Source organism: Rhagoletis zephyria, unplaced genomic scaffold (genome assembly GCF_001687245.7).
Source record: "Rhagoletis zephyria isolate East Lansing unplaced genomic scaffold, Rhagoletis_zephyria_1.1 Rzeph_scaffold_00067, whole genome shotgun sequence".
Lineage (NCBI taxonomy): Eukaryota > Metazoa > Arthropoda > Insecta > Diptera > Tephritidae > Rhagoletis > Rhagoletis zephyria.
Genome location: NW_016157151.1, coordinates 518,141 through 536,152, shown reverse-complemented (window position 1 = coordinate 536,152; position 18,012 = coordinate 518,141). Strand labels below are relative to the sequence as shown.

General features: G+C 33.4%; 1 protein-coding gene across 1 annotated transcript in view; it reads right to left on the bottom strand.

The window, feature by feature from the left end:
- The window catches only part of sv (paired box protein shaven), a 432,076-nt gene that overhangs the window by 13,965 nt on the left and 400,099 nt on the right, over positions 1-18,012 (bottom strand). The window contains exon 10 of the mRNA XM_017626900.1: positions 9,486-9,596. Coding sequence (XP_017482389.1) covers positions 9,486-9,596 — 111 coding nt within the window. The remainder of the gene's footprint in view (positions 1-9,485; positions 9,597-18,012) is intronic.

Below are 18,012 nucleotides of genomic sequence, written 5' to 3'. Positions count from 1 at the left end.
TTTCAAAATTTGCCCCTACCCAAAAGTTCGACCCAAATTGGGGGACATCAGAATTCGTTTTAGAGGTATGGTTCCTTCGGCAAAGTTTCTTATTTTGATCCCTAGAATATGATTTTCACAGATTAATGGGCGATTTTTTTGCCTCCCCACAAATCGACCCGGCCTACATTGTACATTACACGATTACATTACATTGTACGATCTACTACTTGTCAAATGCATGCTAAGCAATCCGAGATAAGGCATATTTACCACAGCTCATCTATGCACCCACAATCAACATATGCCACACTAGCTTAATCTTATAAACCGATTTGGTTCTTTTGAAGTGGAAAATTCTTTAGTGGCGGGAGTGATTTCAAACTTGATGAAACGAAAAACGTGACAACAACAGCAAAAACAATACGCATTTGTATGTTATTTGCCTTTAAGTGTGTAGTTATGTCTGCTCATATAATTCAAGCGAAGTATCGAAGTCAAATTGAAGTGATTTTGTTTTTATTTTCTTCACTTTTTTTTTTAATTTCAAAGATATGATTAATTCCAAAAAATTATTTAAAAAATTCAATGCAATGTAGAATAAAAATATGGGTACCAAATGCAAGAGGAAATTTCTTTAGAATCTAAAAAAAATTAATTTTTAGGACGAATAGGTAATTTTTTGAGCTGATAAAGATAGAAGGACGAAATTCGAGGGTGTTAATTTTTTCAAAAACAAATATTGCGAAATTTCAAGGATAAAATTTTAACAGGACACTTTCATTACTTACTACACCATTTCCAGTTGGATTTTAGAAGGAGTCAATTGGATGTTAGAAAGAGTCAATTGGATTTTAGAATAGTCAACTGGACTTTAGAAAGCGTAAATTGGATTTTAGAATAGTCAACTGGATTTTAGAAAGCGTAAATTGGATTTTAGAATAGTCAACTGGATGTAAGAAAACGTAAATTGGATTTTAGAAAATGTAAAGTGAATTTTAGAATTTTCTACAAAAATTTTTAAGTAGCCAGTTTTTTCTTATGTGCGGTATTTTTCAATGCAAATTTTTCTAAAATATTCACTTTTAAGCGAACATTGTATCGGCATATTAAATACATTTTTTTAATAAAAAAAATCAAAAAATGGAGGTAAAAGACGACTGTGGTATTTGCTTAGTTACAATGCGCAGAGGCAAAGAAATAAGCAGCGTTTCGCATTGCGGGCATTTATTTCACACAATCTGTGTCCAAAGAATTGTCGAGGAGCATATTTACACAGTTCTTTTTATATTACTTTCTTTTATACAGGCATTAACGTTCGCGAAAGAAGAGTTTATGCAGAAAGCTCTCTGCAAGACAGAGAGAGAATTGTAAACGCAGCTCCAAGAGAGAGAGAGAATTCTGGACGCAACACTCCTAAACTCAAAGGTAGAAACAGACCGAAAATATTATCGAATGACCAAGTAAACGTTCTGTTGGGGGGGATAGAGGATAACTGCAGCATAACTTAAAAAAAAATTGTCGAACGCATCCAGAGCGAATTTGGAATATCCTTCTCCTTACGTCCTCCAATTAAATGAGTATATTCAAAGTGGAAAGCAAATAGTTTGGATGGACGAAACAAATTTTAATTTATTTTGTCGTCATACCAAGGGACGGTCCAAAGTCGGCAGTCGTGCTGTGCAGCAGGTTCCTGCAGCCAGAGGACCGAACGTACACTTAATAGGCGCAATTACAACTACAGGTGTTGTGATTGTTGGCAAACAAAGAGGATCGTTTAATGCATCAGCCTGTTCGTTATGGATACGCAAATTGTTAGACAAATGGGAAGAGCAGGGCAATAGCCTTAGTGATTTAATATTGTATGTGACAACGCTCCATGTCATACAAACTTGGAAACTCACATCCAAGAATATTCGGGGGCAAGGTCACAAATATTAAGATTAGGTCCGTATAGTCCAATGTTGAACCCAATCGAAAATATATAGGCAAAAATAAAATGCCACGTTAAATTCCATATGGGCATACCTCAAACATAAGGCTCCGGGGTATGCGAGCAAAGGTTACAATTTTTAGAAAGGTTAATAGATAACGCAAAAGTTACAGTTACTGGAGGGGATTGCGCAAGAGCAGTGTAGCACAGTACTACTTTCTATGCGGATGCAATTGCCAAACGAGATATGAGAGTTGGTGAATAAAATTTTTTTAAATGGCATTTTATTTCTTCCAAGTATGTAAAACATGGAATTTTGTTACATATACTATTGTCTTCATCTTCCAATTTACATTACTTATTTGCTATTACATTAGATTTCACTCCTGTGCACCTGTATTCTTTTTATATACATTATTCTACATAATTTTAATATTCCGCTCACGTCTTCATTATCCGCTTTCTTTTATACCTCATACAGATCGTATATTCCTAAACGTAACCTGTTGTTTAACTTTAATATATATTATATTGTTAAAACTTAATAAAAAGTAGTTATAACTTGATACTTCAGCAATATTTGAAACTACGTAATCATATGCAAAGCATAGTGTATGAATCACTAAAACATCCTATTAACGCTTTCTAAAATCCAATTTACACTTTCTTAAATCCAATTGACTATTCTCAAATCCAATTGACTATTTCTAAAATCCAGTTGAGTATTCTAAAATCCATATGGCCCTTTCTAAAATCCAGTTGACTATTCTAAAATCCAATTTACACTTTCTTAAATCCAATTGACTATTCTCAAATCCAATTGACTATTTCTAAAATCCAGTTGAGTATTCTAAAATCCATATGGCCCTTTCTAAAATCCAGTTGACTATTCTAAAATCCAATTTACACTTTCTAAAATACAATTGACTATTCTAAAATCGAATTGACGCCTTCCAAAATCCAACTGGAAATGGTGTAGTCCTTATGTACCAAAAAATTGAATCTGATTAAATTCTACAGAATTTCCTCTCAAATTTGAAACCCAAGCACATTTCACTGAATTTTTTAAATAATTTTTGGATTACAGACGTCAGTGTAAAAAACTAGAAAAGCAATTTTACTATATTTGGCTTATGGTTTCGCGAATATATTTTGATTTTTGTGTGTGAAGTTTACTATCGCACGGTGTTATATGTATAATGAGCTAGAAATTTATAAATAAATTTTAATTATTAAATAAAAAAAGAAATATCGCCAATACTGATAAAGAAAAGTGTAAATTACAAATCGCGAAAATCCCTGGATTATTTGCTTTGGGATTTTTGGGACCTAAAAAGGCCGGGATCCCGGGATTAACATTCCTAGTTTGTACGTGTGCTAAGCTACAATGCAAAACGGCGACTAATCCATGAACACATGTCAAGGCTACCCCTAAGGGTCAAGGAGTACCTTAATTAACCAAAATGCATATGAAGAATGTGGTCCAATTAACATTGCGATGTCCTAGAGCAGGACCATATACTCCAGCTCTGCATTACATCAGAGTAGCAAACAACTTCTTCAAGGCATTACTACATGGAGTATCTACCTATCGGCAACACAGCCCAATAAACATCGTGTAGGGATGACGATCGTTAAAACCCGAGCAATGATCGGGTAAAAAAAAGCTGTTGTAAAGACACATGATGGTACATAGTTTTTCGGAAAATCCCCATTCAACACACAAAATTCTCTACAATTTTTATATAATAATTCTTCACCTTACTTCAGCTGATATAATTCCGCCAAAGCATGGAACAAACAAAAGTTGCCGTTCCTGTTCGCAGCATATGTACTATAACACAGAGAATATTGTTTTGAGTTTTATCTTCAGTTAAAATTTCTGCATTATCTCTTGCTATATCCAAACTGTGGATTTCGTTCAGGAAGACGGAGCGAACATGTGGTACGAAATAGTGGTGTAAAAATATGTAAAACTTTACGTATTCTCAAACTTCTAAATTTGAACGTATACTCGGTACAAGCAGGTGGGATGAATGGCGCAATAAACAGGTGAAGTAATAAAAGAGCTTTCTCGCTTTATTTTCTAACATTCGGCTGTCTTATAGTCACATTTTATAGGCAAATGTTCAAATAAGGAAGTGTCAAAATCTTTCTTCTCACTCTAATATTACTTCACCTGGTATAATTCCACCATGGGTGGGGTGCGTGCAATAACACCATAAGCAATAGTTCCCATTACTTGGACATTAAAAAGCAGTTTCAGAAGTCGACTGGTGTCATTTTATTATTGTTATAATTTTTACGGTTATGATGTCACCAGTTCATTATTGCGAAAGGAAGGGAGGGGGCGGGGAACTCGAGCGCGACGTCGAACGCGGCGAGGCGCGTCGCACGACGTCGAACGCGGCGAGGCGCGTCGCGCGAACGCGGACCGCCGCGACGCTGGGCACTTTCAAATTGTAGACTTACAAATCCGTCCATTTAACTTGTTCATGTACTACTTTTTGTCAAATGAAACTGGATGACTACCTATGTGCACTATTTTGCTTTATTACTCAATTGTTGAATTTAAAAAAAATGGTCTTATTTCTCAACGAGAAATTAAATAAAGTAAATTTGTGTTATTTCACATTCAATTGGGAAATAACACAAATTTGAGTTATTGCCGCTTGTGTTATTTAACGGTTGCATACCTTTCAGTCGAAATCGGGGATGGTTGCGAAAAGTGTCTTGTTGTATGCGTATACAATCCGAGTAATATGTTTGACCTTAGTGGTTTATTCATCCAAGTGGCTGATTTAGTGCCTAAGTATGAGCATGTTTTACTATTCGGTGATTTCAGTATAGATCTGTTAAGCAATGACAATAGGTCTAACGAGTTGATAGATAGATTGGCTTCTGTTGGTTTGCAAGCAATGAACAAATTTCCAACACGTTTTGCTCCAATTGTAAGCCGAGCCAACTAGATCTGGTCTGTGTATCGGATTCTGTTAACATGTTTCACTGCGTTCAATTTTCACTCGCTGCTAGCTAAAAAGAACTAAATAATACTAATAGTAGCTAAAATGAAGAGCTAATTTTTTTTAAGTTGAGTATTTATTGACGTAAAGTCGCTTTACATTTTCCGTAATTTTAATAAATGCAACGGCACTTATTGCCGCTTGTGTTATTTAACGGTTGCATACCTTTCAGTCGAAATCGGGGATGGTTGCGAAAAGTGTCTTGTTGTATGCGTATACAATCCGAGTAATATGTTTGACCTTAGTGTTTTATTCATCCAAGTGGCTGATTTAGCGCCTAAGTATGAGCATGTTTTACTATGCGGTGATTTCAGTATAGATCTGTTAAGCAATGACAATAGGTCTAACGATTTGATAGATAGATTGGCTTCTGTTGGTTTGCAAGCAATGAACAAATTTCCAACACGTTTTGCTCCACTTGTAAGCCGAGCCAACTAGATCTGGTCTGTGTATCGGATTCTGTTAACATGTTTCACTGCGTTCAATTTTCACTCGCTGCTAGCTAAAAAGAACTAAATAATACTAATAGTAGCTAAAATGAAGAGCTAATTTTTTTTAAGTTGAGTATTTATTGACGTAAAGTCGCTTTACATTTTCCGTAATTTTAATAAATGCAACGGCACTTATAACTAGAGTCCGACCGATTCCCAATTTTTGGACGACCGGCCTTAGGGCAAAGAATCGACCGATGCCGATTCCTTACTAAAACTACCTGAATATAAATTCATTAAAGAACAAGTGTTTTTAATAAACTTTTATAGTAACAAAAGAAAAACATACAAAAATAACATTACAAAACAAACAATAATTCAAGAATTTATTCACTTATTTATGTACATACATAAATATATATCAAAGGTAGTATATCGCCTATGCATACATATTATTGCAATAGTCTTTTTCTTATTCAATGTTAAGAAAATAGTTCATTCGAAATCACATTTCTTAGTTGTACTCATAGTAGTAAAAATATGCAGCTTCTGCTGACTATAAAAGTGTTGTATTGAATACAATTTGTTAACAAGCAGTAACCGTAGATTTTCAATGATAAAAGTATTTTTGTAACGTAAACCATTTAACAATGCCGTGAAAACAACCCGAAGGATCTAGGAATTCAGCGATTAATTCAAGGATAATCGTAACAATACTTACAGTAACGATATTTTAGCATTATTTGGCTATTTCCCTTTCGTTTATTTAATGTTTCTTATCTTTTTATGAAAGCGTAGCTCGTATCTAACAAAAGCCGTGTTAGTAAAAATTTCAAACTTTTTCTTTAAACATTCTGAGTATGCAGTTTGGTAGCCCATTCAATTTTATTTCAATGAAGTGCAAATTTTAAGTAACTAGGAGTTACTATTGATTATTGGAAATTTTCTTGCGGAAGGTGTTGCGGATTTTCTACATACGAAAAAATTTTCGAGCATAAAAAAATGCGTGAACAAGAAATTGTCAAAAATCAACACTTACCTAGCTACTTCAAACTTTCACTTTATTATACCGAGATAAAAAAAAAACAGCGAACTCAAAAAAAATCTAAATAATCTGATAAACAGTTTAAAATTTTGATGAACATTTGTTAAAATTGCGGAAAAAGTAAAAAGAATCGGCCAAAAACGGCCGATGCCGATGCCGATGCCGATTAATCGGTCGGATTCTGCTTATAACACTTATACTATGTATGCATATATTTCACGGTGGAGAGAACAGAAGGTGGCGCTGATGGCAATACCGCTAATCGGCTCTCAGTGAATTTGACAGAATCAGCTGTTTTTCTGACGTCACAGTCAAGATGACAGCAGTAGTGATGTGCTGAGTCAATACTTTTAGGTATCCAATACTCTCGATACTCAGTACCGAAACATTTAGGTTTCGAATAAAAGCGCACATGGGCCAAAAATATGGAAAAAACGGTTCAGGGGGGACTCGCCTATCAAAACCCGAATGTAGGAGCCAGTAGAGCTTTTAATACTGTTTCAAATGAAAGATGTATATATGTCGGTTCGAGGCCATAATACAGAGAAACTCTTACTTGTTTGAAGCATTTTTGTTCCAGCTGAATCGGACGATATCATTTTTAAATAGATTCGATTCTGAAACCAGTTAGCAACAATTTTCGAAACGGTATCGGTTTTGTTGACGTATGATATGAAATATTTTTACGATATCCATATCTTTATTGAAATGGTCCCTTTTTGATTTATTCAAGCGGCAACCGTGCGTGCAAGTTGTACTGGATTTTTACTGGATAAATTTTTAATAGTGTCTATTTGCCAGTAAAAAAACTTGCTTAGTGCAATTCACAAAAACAAAACATATTTAAATATACATATAATTACATAGATGCGAAATACTGGATAGTTTCTTACTGGAAAATATGAGAACAGAGCAGCAGAACTGCAAAATATGCAAAAATATGCACTAACAATTGAATACCATTTTAAAGGAAATTCCATGATTCGTAGAGAAAACATGCATTTGCCTGCAATTCCTAGCCCTAACCATAACAAAGCCTAGAGTGCAGTAGAGATGACAGAACGAAATAAAAAATCGATTTTTGAATCGATTCGAATCGAAATAAAAATAATCGATGCAGGAAGAAATCGTCAAAAAATAAATCATTCATATAATTTGCCAAAAAACGCCTTTTACTTAATTTTCTTAAAGAAACAAAATACGGCCTTCTGACCAACACTGAAATCGCAAACATTATTGTAAATATATTTTAAAACATGCATTTCTATAACGGTTTCAATATCTAGATTTACTCAAAAGTTATCAGGTAGCTAAGAGTCTGTAAATACCTAAAAAAGACAACAATATGAACATTCAACCGAAACTTCATAAATTCTTAGCCCTGCTTACGAAAATAGTAAACATTTTCTTCGATTTTTTTATTTGTTTATCACAAAAGAGAAAAAATTTGTTTTATTTCAAAATAAACCGCTATTTTAAAAAATGTATAAAGCTTGCGTATACAGATTTTTTCGCAATACAGCTTACATGTTTTGTTTGTTTTCATATTCAACAATTTGTTATTGTTAAAAATAGCAAACAATTTTATTTTTGTTTTCGCTAACTGCATATTTCACTCCATAATCACCCTTTTTAGAAAATATTTGAGTGCAGTTTTGTAGCCCATTTCCTTCCATACAATGTATGCGCGACAAAATTTTAATATGAATGAAATGCCTGGCACCGAAAAAAAAAAAATCGCAAATGAATCAACGCTATTTTGCAGCCACTTGAAACTTGCACTTTATTGCTGCAAAACTGAATACCCTACATTTTCCTAGAAAATATTATTAACTTATACACTGCCGCTCACTTGTATGCTTTGAAATGTTTTCATTTTTTCAATACATGTGACGTGGTCTACGAAAAGGGAGCTTACGTGCGAAAACTAGTTTTCTGTGAAAAAGCTGTTAAAAGTAAGCAACTCGTTTCGTCAGTTTCTCATTATCTCGTTAATTGTTCTCCGCGCCGGACGTCCAGTAAGTGTTGTTGTTGGTCCAGTAAGTGTTGTTGTTGGTCGGAATATTATTATAGTTCATCGTGTAAGTTGCTAGTGTGGAACATTTAAAAAAGTAACACTGAAGAAGTGACGTTTACTGTTTCTGTTGATTATCGTCTTCGCATTTCGCATAAAATAAAAATACATAACCATGAAAGAAAAATACATAAACTACTCAGCATTATTATTTTTGGCCCATAATACGTTTTTCTAGTGTATAATCATGTCTTTATAGCTTATAATTCAATGTATTTTGTTCATTACCAATAAATTATATTTTGTCGTATTTTTACTCTTCTTTCTCTACATTTTTAGTACACTTCTAAGCAAGTTAGGATTTTCTGCTTTTCACCACGTGAAAAAGCATCTCATCTTCCATCCGAATCAACCAAAAAGTGAAAATTGATTTTTTGACACCTAAGCCCCCTTTCCGTAGACCAGGTCACACATATTATTTTGCTCCAATTTGCACTTTAGCTATTTTTTGTCAAATAAAATAGTGCAAATACTCTAAATTACAGCTAGATACAATATCCAATCCAACTTAATTTTTTGTACTGACTAGCCTCAAATTCAACTTTGATTAAAATTTTCTAGATTTTCTAATGCAATCAATTGAGAAAAATGGAATGTGATTATGAATCGAATCGGAACTAAAAAATCTACAAGAATCGAATCGGAGCGGCTCGATTAATCGATCTTCGATTTAATCGATTTAAAAACGGCATCTCTGCAGACGAGATTTTATGATTTCTTAGTTTTAAACGGGCTAAATACCTTAACTCGCTTAAAAAAATATACAGCTATATCAAAATGACACAGAAATAAAATATAGCATATTTAAATTAGTTTTCATATTTCATTAAAAACGTGGGGTGAAACCTGCGGTTATTATCGAGTAACTAAATATGCAGGTATTAGCTAGTAGCTAATAATTATTTAGTTAGCTGTGTGTGTACCTAAAAAGTATTATTTTAAGTGTGTCACATAAGTTTACATTTCGTTTGAGAAAAATTTAAAACAACGTTTTACTTACTTAATAATCCCGTGCCTGCAGTGTACCCATAAGAACCATACGCCGACCCATATTGCGAATACGCCGCGTTATAAGTGTAGTCTGTTGTTGGCACGACGGATCCGCAGGCTGCTAAAGTATAAAGAAAACATTTTTCTAGGAGATGTAAATAAAATCAGTACAGTACATTTAAGGTGCTGTCTACTATCTAAAATTCATTTCCTACACCAGCGTTTTTACATGCATAAAAACTGTACTGCAATATTAAATACTATTTGTGCAATAACCCAATAAGTGATATTGCTATAATTTAATACGAGGAAGATAACGTGGCGCGGCACAGTGTTGCGACTTTATATAACCTGTTGACAAAAAGAATAAAAGTGTACCGAGTAGCGACTACTTTTGCCTAGGAATAGAGATTTTTGAAATAAGATATAGAAAGGCTCAATACCACTCTCTTCCATGAACGAACGACACAAGATCACGCAAGAGCAAGAGAGTTAATAAAATAAAATTATAGTTTAAAAAACTAAGACCTCCCTATTATAATTGCCATTCGTACTGTCATCAGGTGTGTAACTTGATGAGAATAGAAATCGCTGCATCTTTTAGGCGCATCAATATTACATAGTTACATCCCGAGCTAATAGAGGAAGGTAAAAGTAGATTTTTTGAGTGGGTTCTGCGGCATGTTGTTTCGCTGGAAAACGAAGAAAAGTAAACAAAGCAAAGAAAACAACGAAAACCAAAATTTGCCAAAACTATTGTCAGCCACTTTAAACGCACAATTTATGTAAAATTATTCATTTAAACGCTTTAGAACGTGAATTAACTCTTTTTTTTTAGTTTGAGAAAAGTATAAAATAGTGGTGCTTGTGATGTAAACAAATGCTAAGCTGAAGAACTCGCTTTCGCCAACTTTTTTGCCAAAACCAGTTGCAAATATAACGTCGCGTTCTTGCGTGATCTTGCATTTTTGGTTTATGACTCCCTCCACAACAGACGTTTAGGCCGTCGAGTCCCGCCGGCGCCGCACAGTGTAAGATTTGACCCATCTAGCTGCTTTTAATTCTGTAATTCGAAAACTATTGAAGATAGATTAATAAAATTTTGCACAAGGTACGTTATAAGATAGGCGAAGCTTTTTACAAAAAATTGGTCATTTAGAGTTACTGCCACGCCACCCTATTATATAACTGCAATTTATAAAAATGCAAAAACTGAAATATTTAACTAACTACAAAGGCTAAAATGCCTAAAATAAATATTTAGAATTTCCCTATAACAATGAATTATAAACTGGCAAAAATGGACTCAAAAATAAATTTTTTTTTTTAATTATGTGCGTGGAAAATATCGATAAAAAATCAAGTTGGGTCAACGAAATTCCGTTATAAGTTCAATATTTCTTGCTCTATTTACAAAAGTGGGATACTATTGGAAATGTTGTGAATTAGGCTTTCTCTATTCAAAGCGGAAATACAAGAATTTGTCTCGGCCGAGATGAAATTCAAATAAATTACTCGAAGAAAATGAAATTCCTAGTAGGCCTGAAAAATGAAAATTTCATCAAAACCTGCACTTTCCAGCAGCTAAAATTGAGTTGTTTAAAGTCAAAGAGGAGTGGTAAATAAACTGAGATACAAACTTTATCGAATAGTGGCGGATAACGAGTTTGCGGGTCTAATGAAATTAATAAATTGCTAAAAATAAGTCTAAATTAACATCGTTTTACTTTAACATGCAATACTCAGTCCTAGTTTACTAAAATCCCGAAAATGTATATTCATTAAAAAGAACATACCTAAAAAATAAGACGAAAATGGTATTTTAGCAATTGTTGCATAAATCACAAAACACCGACAAATTAAACATTGCGATTCAGTTCCAAATATACAATTTTAAATAATACTGCGCTCGGTAATCTTCCAAATCGAATCCCGTCCCGCCCTACACTTTGGTTTAAATTTTGTAATTGTTATTGTTTCGTCTTTAGCAGACATTTCTAAAAACATTTTTGACGTTGTTTTGAAATTTGGCGACATAAAATAATGTAATTAATATTTTCTAGAATATGGAAATAATACACTGTGCGCCGAGTTACGGAAATATATGTAGGCGCGCCGCAGCGGCGTTCGGCGCCTAAGGAATTACATTTATGGCCACGCAAACATTACCACGACTTTTTTAAATGAGGTAGAATTTTGTATTTAATGTAATTTTTTTTTTTTTAATAAGTTCACGCTATAACAAAAATTGTATAAGGGTCATTCCATTGTGACTGGTGGGATATTTTACTCCAGAATGTGATTAATTGCGAATTATAACTATCTCATCGGAACTTATAGAGAAGTGAAAGATATTATTTAACATAGAACGGTAACTAATGTATAAAATTCCTTTAAAGAAAATAACAAACAATTTCTTAGTTCTATGATACTATCAATTTCAATGAATGTGACTGGTGGGACCCTGAAAAGAACTCTATTTTACCTTTGTGCCCTGAAAGACTAAGTTTAGCTAAAAAAACTAATTTTCAAGAAAGATATTTTTGTGTTGTAAGATATGAACTATACGCTTTCCTTTTCAATAAAAAAAAAAACTAGGCTGACTTAATCTTCATAGAAATATTTAAAAATATTTAAAGTTTCGACTAGTGGGACAGGTCTTTGTGACAGGTGTAAGGTAATTATGTATGAAGTAAACGTTTCCATACACAAAAATTACAGCAACGGATTAGCGAAATGTAGTGCATTTTAAAATTTAAGTCCTTTTCCTATTGTAAAATCTGCGTTTTGCTAACTTTAGTCCTGCAATTGCCACGCCCATTTCTAGGGGTTTGTCACCTTAAAGAAAAATCTTGCCGTAAAAATAGTATATCTGGATACGTATTCAATCGGAATCCGCATAAAAATTTTACTTTTTGCAAAAACCCGATGTTTAACACCTTACCAAATATATCTCAACATAAGCTTTCGAAAACAAATTCTAAAAAATTGTTGATTCTCACAAAATAAACCATCTCGTCATGAAGAAAAATTTACTTAAAATAGTTCTTGAAAAACGCCCATTTTTTGAACCACGTTTTTTTATAGAGAATAAAACAACGATTACGATGGTATTAATCTAATTTACTGGATTTACATTCAAAAAGTTCAACTGTTAATAGCTAAGTTAGTTTTAAGACAATATTGACCATCTCATATATAGAAATGTTAAGCCCGTTTCTTTATCTTTAAAATGGCGTTAAGATGAAGTCTGTGCGATGAGCAGAACCCGAGATATTACGATTTGAAGAAGTACATACATGATTAGTCAGAATCACGAAAAATGCAAACTTTGACAGAAAAAAAGGAAAAAAAATTCGTCGAACACGTTTTAGGCTGTTTCATGTATAGAACACACGAAAAAAAATTTGAAGCGAATCGGAGACATGACATATTTTTTTTACGAAATCCGTCCGACTTAAGAAAGAATGGCTCTATATAGATACTTTTTGAAAAGCCTCTCATTGTGGAAATCTATAATTGTGGGTAAATTTTTAATAACAGATCATATTTCTAGTGTTTTATTACATCATTACTACTAAAAAACTGTAGGTTGTTTCTGATTTTGTTAAGATAGTTTTCGAAAAGTTTAAAAAACTTATACATTTTTTATATTATTTAACATATTTAAAGGACCGAAAGTAATGTGTCACAGGGATAGATTTTAAATATCGTATTTTTAATAATATAACGAAGTATTTCAAAATTTCAATTTTGTGGGAAACGCAATCAAAGTTTTATCAATTCATACAGTTGGTATACAAAAAGACAGATGAAAAGGCACATATCTTCACCATATTTTGGAACTTTGGTTTTCTGTTATACTGAACATATTTTACTTATCAAGTTTATTAATTGCATAATGAAATCTCAAAAAACGTAAATTTTGAGTTACATCTCTATATTTATTATTAAACGTGCGAAATATTTTAGTAGCATAATTTTTAAACGATTTTCTTGTATGAGTATGTATAAATAGCTTAAATATATAAATACTTATATAAATGCGGAAAGATTATCTAGCGATTATCTCGTCATAAGAGTCTTGTGGGAGACAAGTTCTTTGAATTTTTTCCTTATGAAATTTAACCCTCCTCTAGCAGAGCCCGCGATCATCCTATCGGATACTTCTTTAATTAACTACTTATTATACCTTTTTGGATAGCTAAAAAGAAATATGTACAAGTTTTTAAAATAATTTGTAGAATTGCTTCCATGCAAAGATTTGTTTTAATGATGTGAAGGAGGGGTGCAATAAGACCATACGCAATAAGGCCATAATGGCTTTATTGGGCTTGAAGATCGGAAATAAAACCATAATTTCGATACGGCCTTATTTCCAGCTAGAAATAGAAATAAGGCCAGTACGGTTTTTTTGCGCTCTTTTAAATTTTTGTTTGGAAAACATAAAACCAGTTTTTATGGAGAAGGGTGGGTGGCGGCTCGAACGCAATGCAGCGGGACGCAGGGGAGCGAGCAAATGTGCACCGGCCAAGTTATGCATTCGCAAAATTAAAACTTACATAAGTATATATATTTATATTCAAATATCCAATAAATCCGGAAATATCAAATAATTATTTTTTTCATTTTATTAGTGATAATTTGTATCAATTTAAATAATTCAGTATCATACGTACATACATACGTATGTATATGTTTTATCAAAATCGAACAAACAAGCTTATTCAATACGTAGCAAAGATCCACTTAACTTAACTTCGGCGCGCACATAACACTGTGGGTAATAACGTAGCCGAGATATTGGTACGGCTAGAGCTGCTACTTTAAAGCGCGGCCGAAGGTCGCCTACTCAAAAAGGAGTTGCGCGCGCAAAAATATTGCATATGGCATCAGCGATGCCAGATTGTGGGTAATTTTCCTATTTGAGGGATATTTTACAACAAAAATTATTAAAAGGGGAAAAGGGACATTTCAAATAACAAATGGACATTTCAAATAAAAAAGGGATTTTCATTTAACACAATTATCGATGCATAATTGATCAACATTCAAGAATATTCGACACTCTTACGTAATTAATCGTTCTGAAGATGTAATGTGGAGTAAAATTATGTATAAGTATTAAAAACTATTAGGACAATTTTAAAAATTTTCTCACGTTAACTAATTTTGTTTTCAATTGTAACTGGTGTTTGATGCGGGGTACGAAAATAAACTATAATGTACGTTACTATTTAGTTTCGTTTATTACTTCAACAGTTCAGTACAATACGAAAACAAAACGGCTGAGTTCACTTTGGCGATAGTACACTACAGTACTTTAGTAGTTACCGACGAAACAACAAACGAAATGAATCGTGCAGAGAAAAATGTATGTATGTATGTACACATATGCAATAATTAAACACAAAACGAATAGCTGCAATGAATAAAAAAATTAAAATGTTATTTAATTCAATTGGATATGAAAATTTACAAAAAAAAAGNGATGTAAAAAGCGGAACAAATTATCCAATGAAATGTTAATTTGTGTGTGTGTATAAAATAACGGTTGCTTTTGAATCAAAGAAAGTCATGTGCTTCAAATTTAAAGTCAACAAAAATCATACTAGCTAACACAATGCAAATAATTTGTTACAGCTATAGTTTTAATAATTACCAGTTAGTCTTCCACCGACCTTTGAATTTCGCTACCTAAAGGTGAAAAGGTGGCAAGTCCATTTTTTTCAAAATTTATTTTTTGATGCAAAATTTTTATTTTGATGGCGATGTCCTACGAAGTGACAATTGTCGCCGTGACGATTGTTGTTGTGTTAAAAAAGGGNGGTTCTGAGACAGTTCATATAACAACAGTTCCTAGATAGTTAAAAGAGAGTCTTCTCCGGGCTAGAACAAATGTGGTTAGTTTTGAGCTGGTTCCAAGAAGTTTAGTACAGAGCCTTTTTGAGGTGAAACTTCTTAGGCGGCGGTATTGCAAAAATGGATAGAGAAATTTTTAAAACTGAAAATGTTACATGAGTAAGAAGGAAGATAGAGTATAGAGAAAGCCAAAAAAAAAAGAAAACGACGTATGCACAGCGATACAAAGCGATAGCACAAACCTCTTTAATGCGCATGCATACGAGTATCTACATACCTTTGTACTAGGGATGGTATTTTTGACGTCCCGGAATTAATGCAAGCAAAGCCCGGGATCCCGAAAATTTTGAAATATCGAATTGATAGTTTTGACTGCAGTTAACAAAAAGCTTGAAACTGTACTTTTAAACTGCAGTCTGAGCGTTTTTTGTAGAAGATTTCAATGTATTTACTCATAGCGTCGCTAATGTAAACGAAACAGAGAGTTTTAAGGAAAAGTTAGATAATTTTTTACATCAATCTACTCAAAACTTCCTCAAATCGAAATACTTATAATTTGACCGACGTGCTGGTAAAAGAAGTTCAAATATCTTGTAATGGAGGAGATAGGGGTCATTATCTTCAAATGGATTATGTCTACCTTTTGACAGTTCAGCAAAGGGCCCATTTCACAATGCGTAGTTAACTCAGTATCGGCAGTTAACTACAAATTTTTGTACTGAAAATCTCTAGTTAACTGCCGATTCTGAGCTAACTACGCACTGTGAAATTGGCCCTAAAAGTGTTGATGCCGAAATATGTTTTTCATCAGTAGGTTTTGTATGTAAAAACTGCAGGTCAAGCTTACAAGACTCCGCTTTGAATGCTTTACTGCTCTTACGAAAACATTTTAAGTGCAATAATAACAACACCGGCAAAAAAAGGGGTGTATGTCTTTAACCAGATCCACTACCAACATGTATTTCGACCCGCTGAATCCGATTCAGAGATCCGTTTGACTCGTACACCCTCAATATTTCTAGTAAATTGCGAAAAAAATGGCAAAAAATTATCCATTCGCCATTTCTTTATAGAGTAGAATAAACATGTTTAGAGAAATTGTTTTTGTATATTTCGTTTTATGTTTTTTTATTAATCGTCACTTTCGAAAGTACCTGGTATTTACATTATTATTTGTGATGTATACGTTCCTCAATCACATGGTTTTTTAAATACAATTAAAAAAATGTTTTACTTTAAAATTTGTCTGATTTAATAAATATCGCTAGCGTAGAGTGCAAAGTTGCTAAGTCCCATTTTAAAAATTGTACAGGAGAGGAAAAAACTTCGTATAGCCATTTTCTTCAAGTATTTCGCAAAACTTTGAAAACAACATTTTGACTGTTTAAAGCAAAGCAAAACTCCATACGAATCGGAGGGATTCGATATTAAAAGATTTCGAACTTTTTTGGCCTGATCGAATTTTCGGAGCTTTTTGTGGCCTCAGCAAATTTTCCTTTCATTGAATATAAAGGCCTGTATGCAGCTCTCAAGAAAAGCAAAAACTCCATATAAAATGACGTACAAGAAATGGCTAAGAAATTTTCTTGGGTCAAATTTCCTTAAGGCAGCACGCACTTCTTAAGAAATTTACTACGCTTTCTACTACGGTTTTCTAAAGTTTTTGTGAAAAAAGAGCACAAGGCAACCCAGGTTTGCAACAGAAATATATGCCCGTTCCATTATTTCTTGAGGAAAGAGTGAGGCAACAGGCTGTGAGGTATCAAAAATGTCAAAATTCCTTGGACACACACGCGAAATAATGGCCATTTTTTCTTGACCGTTTTCTTGAGAGCTGCATACAGGGCTTAAACGAGAAAACATAAAACCAGGACATTTACCCTTTTCGAAACGATGCAATTTTAATTTGTCTAGCCTCCTATATCAAAATATGATTTTTCATTAAAAGTGAAGCTAGCAACTTTTCACTCTAATACCATGTCCCCACCAAAAAGTTAACCATCTCAAATCGAACTTAACCACATCACTAACTATTGCTGTCCACACTGCGGTTTGAGGTTTATAAAACAGTACAAATGTAAAGAACTGTGTTTTGACCTCCAAAAATCGATTAAGGACTAAATTACTGCAAAATCGGAGCAAAAACAAATTTTCCGTACTAGATTGAATTTTTTATTTTTGTTTCTGACATTAATTGTTTGACTAAAAAATTTTCTATTCATGCAAAATAAGAACGCGGGGCAATGTAAGGATAATATTCCTTAATCGATTTTTGGAGGTCAAAACACAGTTCTTTACATTTGTACTGTTTTATAAACCTCAAACCGCAGTGTGGACAGCAATAGTTAGTGATGTGGTTAAGTTCGATTTGAGATGGTTAACTTTTTGGTGGGGACATGGTATTAGAGTGAAAAGTTGCTAGCTTCACTTTTAATGAAAAATCATATTTTGATATAGGAGGCTAGACAAATTAAAATTGCATCGTTTCGAAAAGGGTAAATGTCCTGGTTTTATGTTTTCTCGTTTAAGCCCTGTATGCAGCTCTCAAGAAAACGGTCAAGAAAAAATGGCCATTATTTCGCGTGTGTGTCCAAGGAATTTTGACATTTTTGATACCTCACAGCCTGTTGCCTCACTCTTTCCTCAAGAAATAATGGAACGGGCATATATTTCTG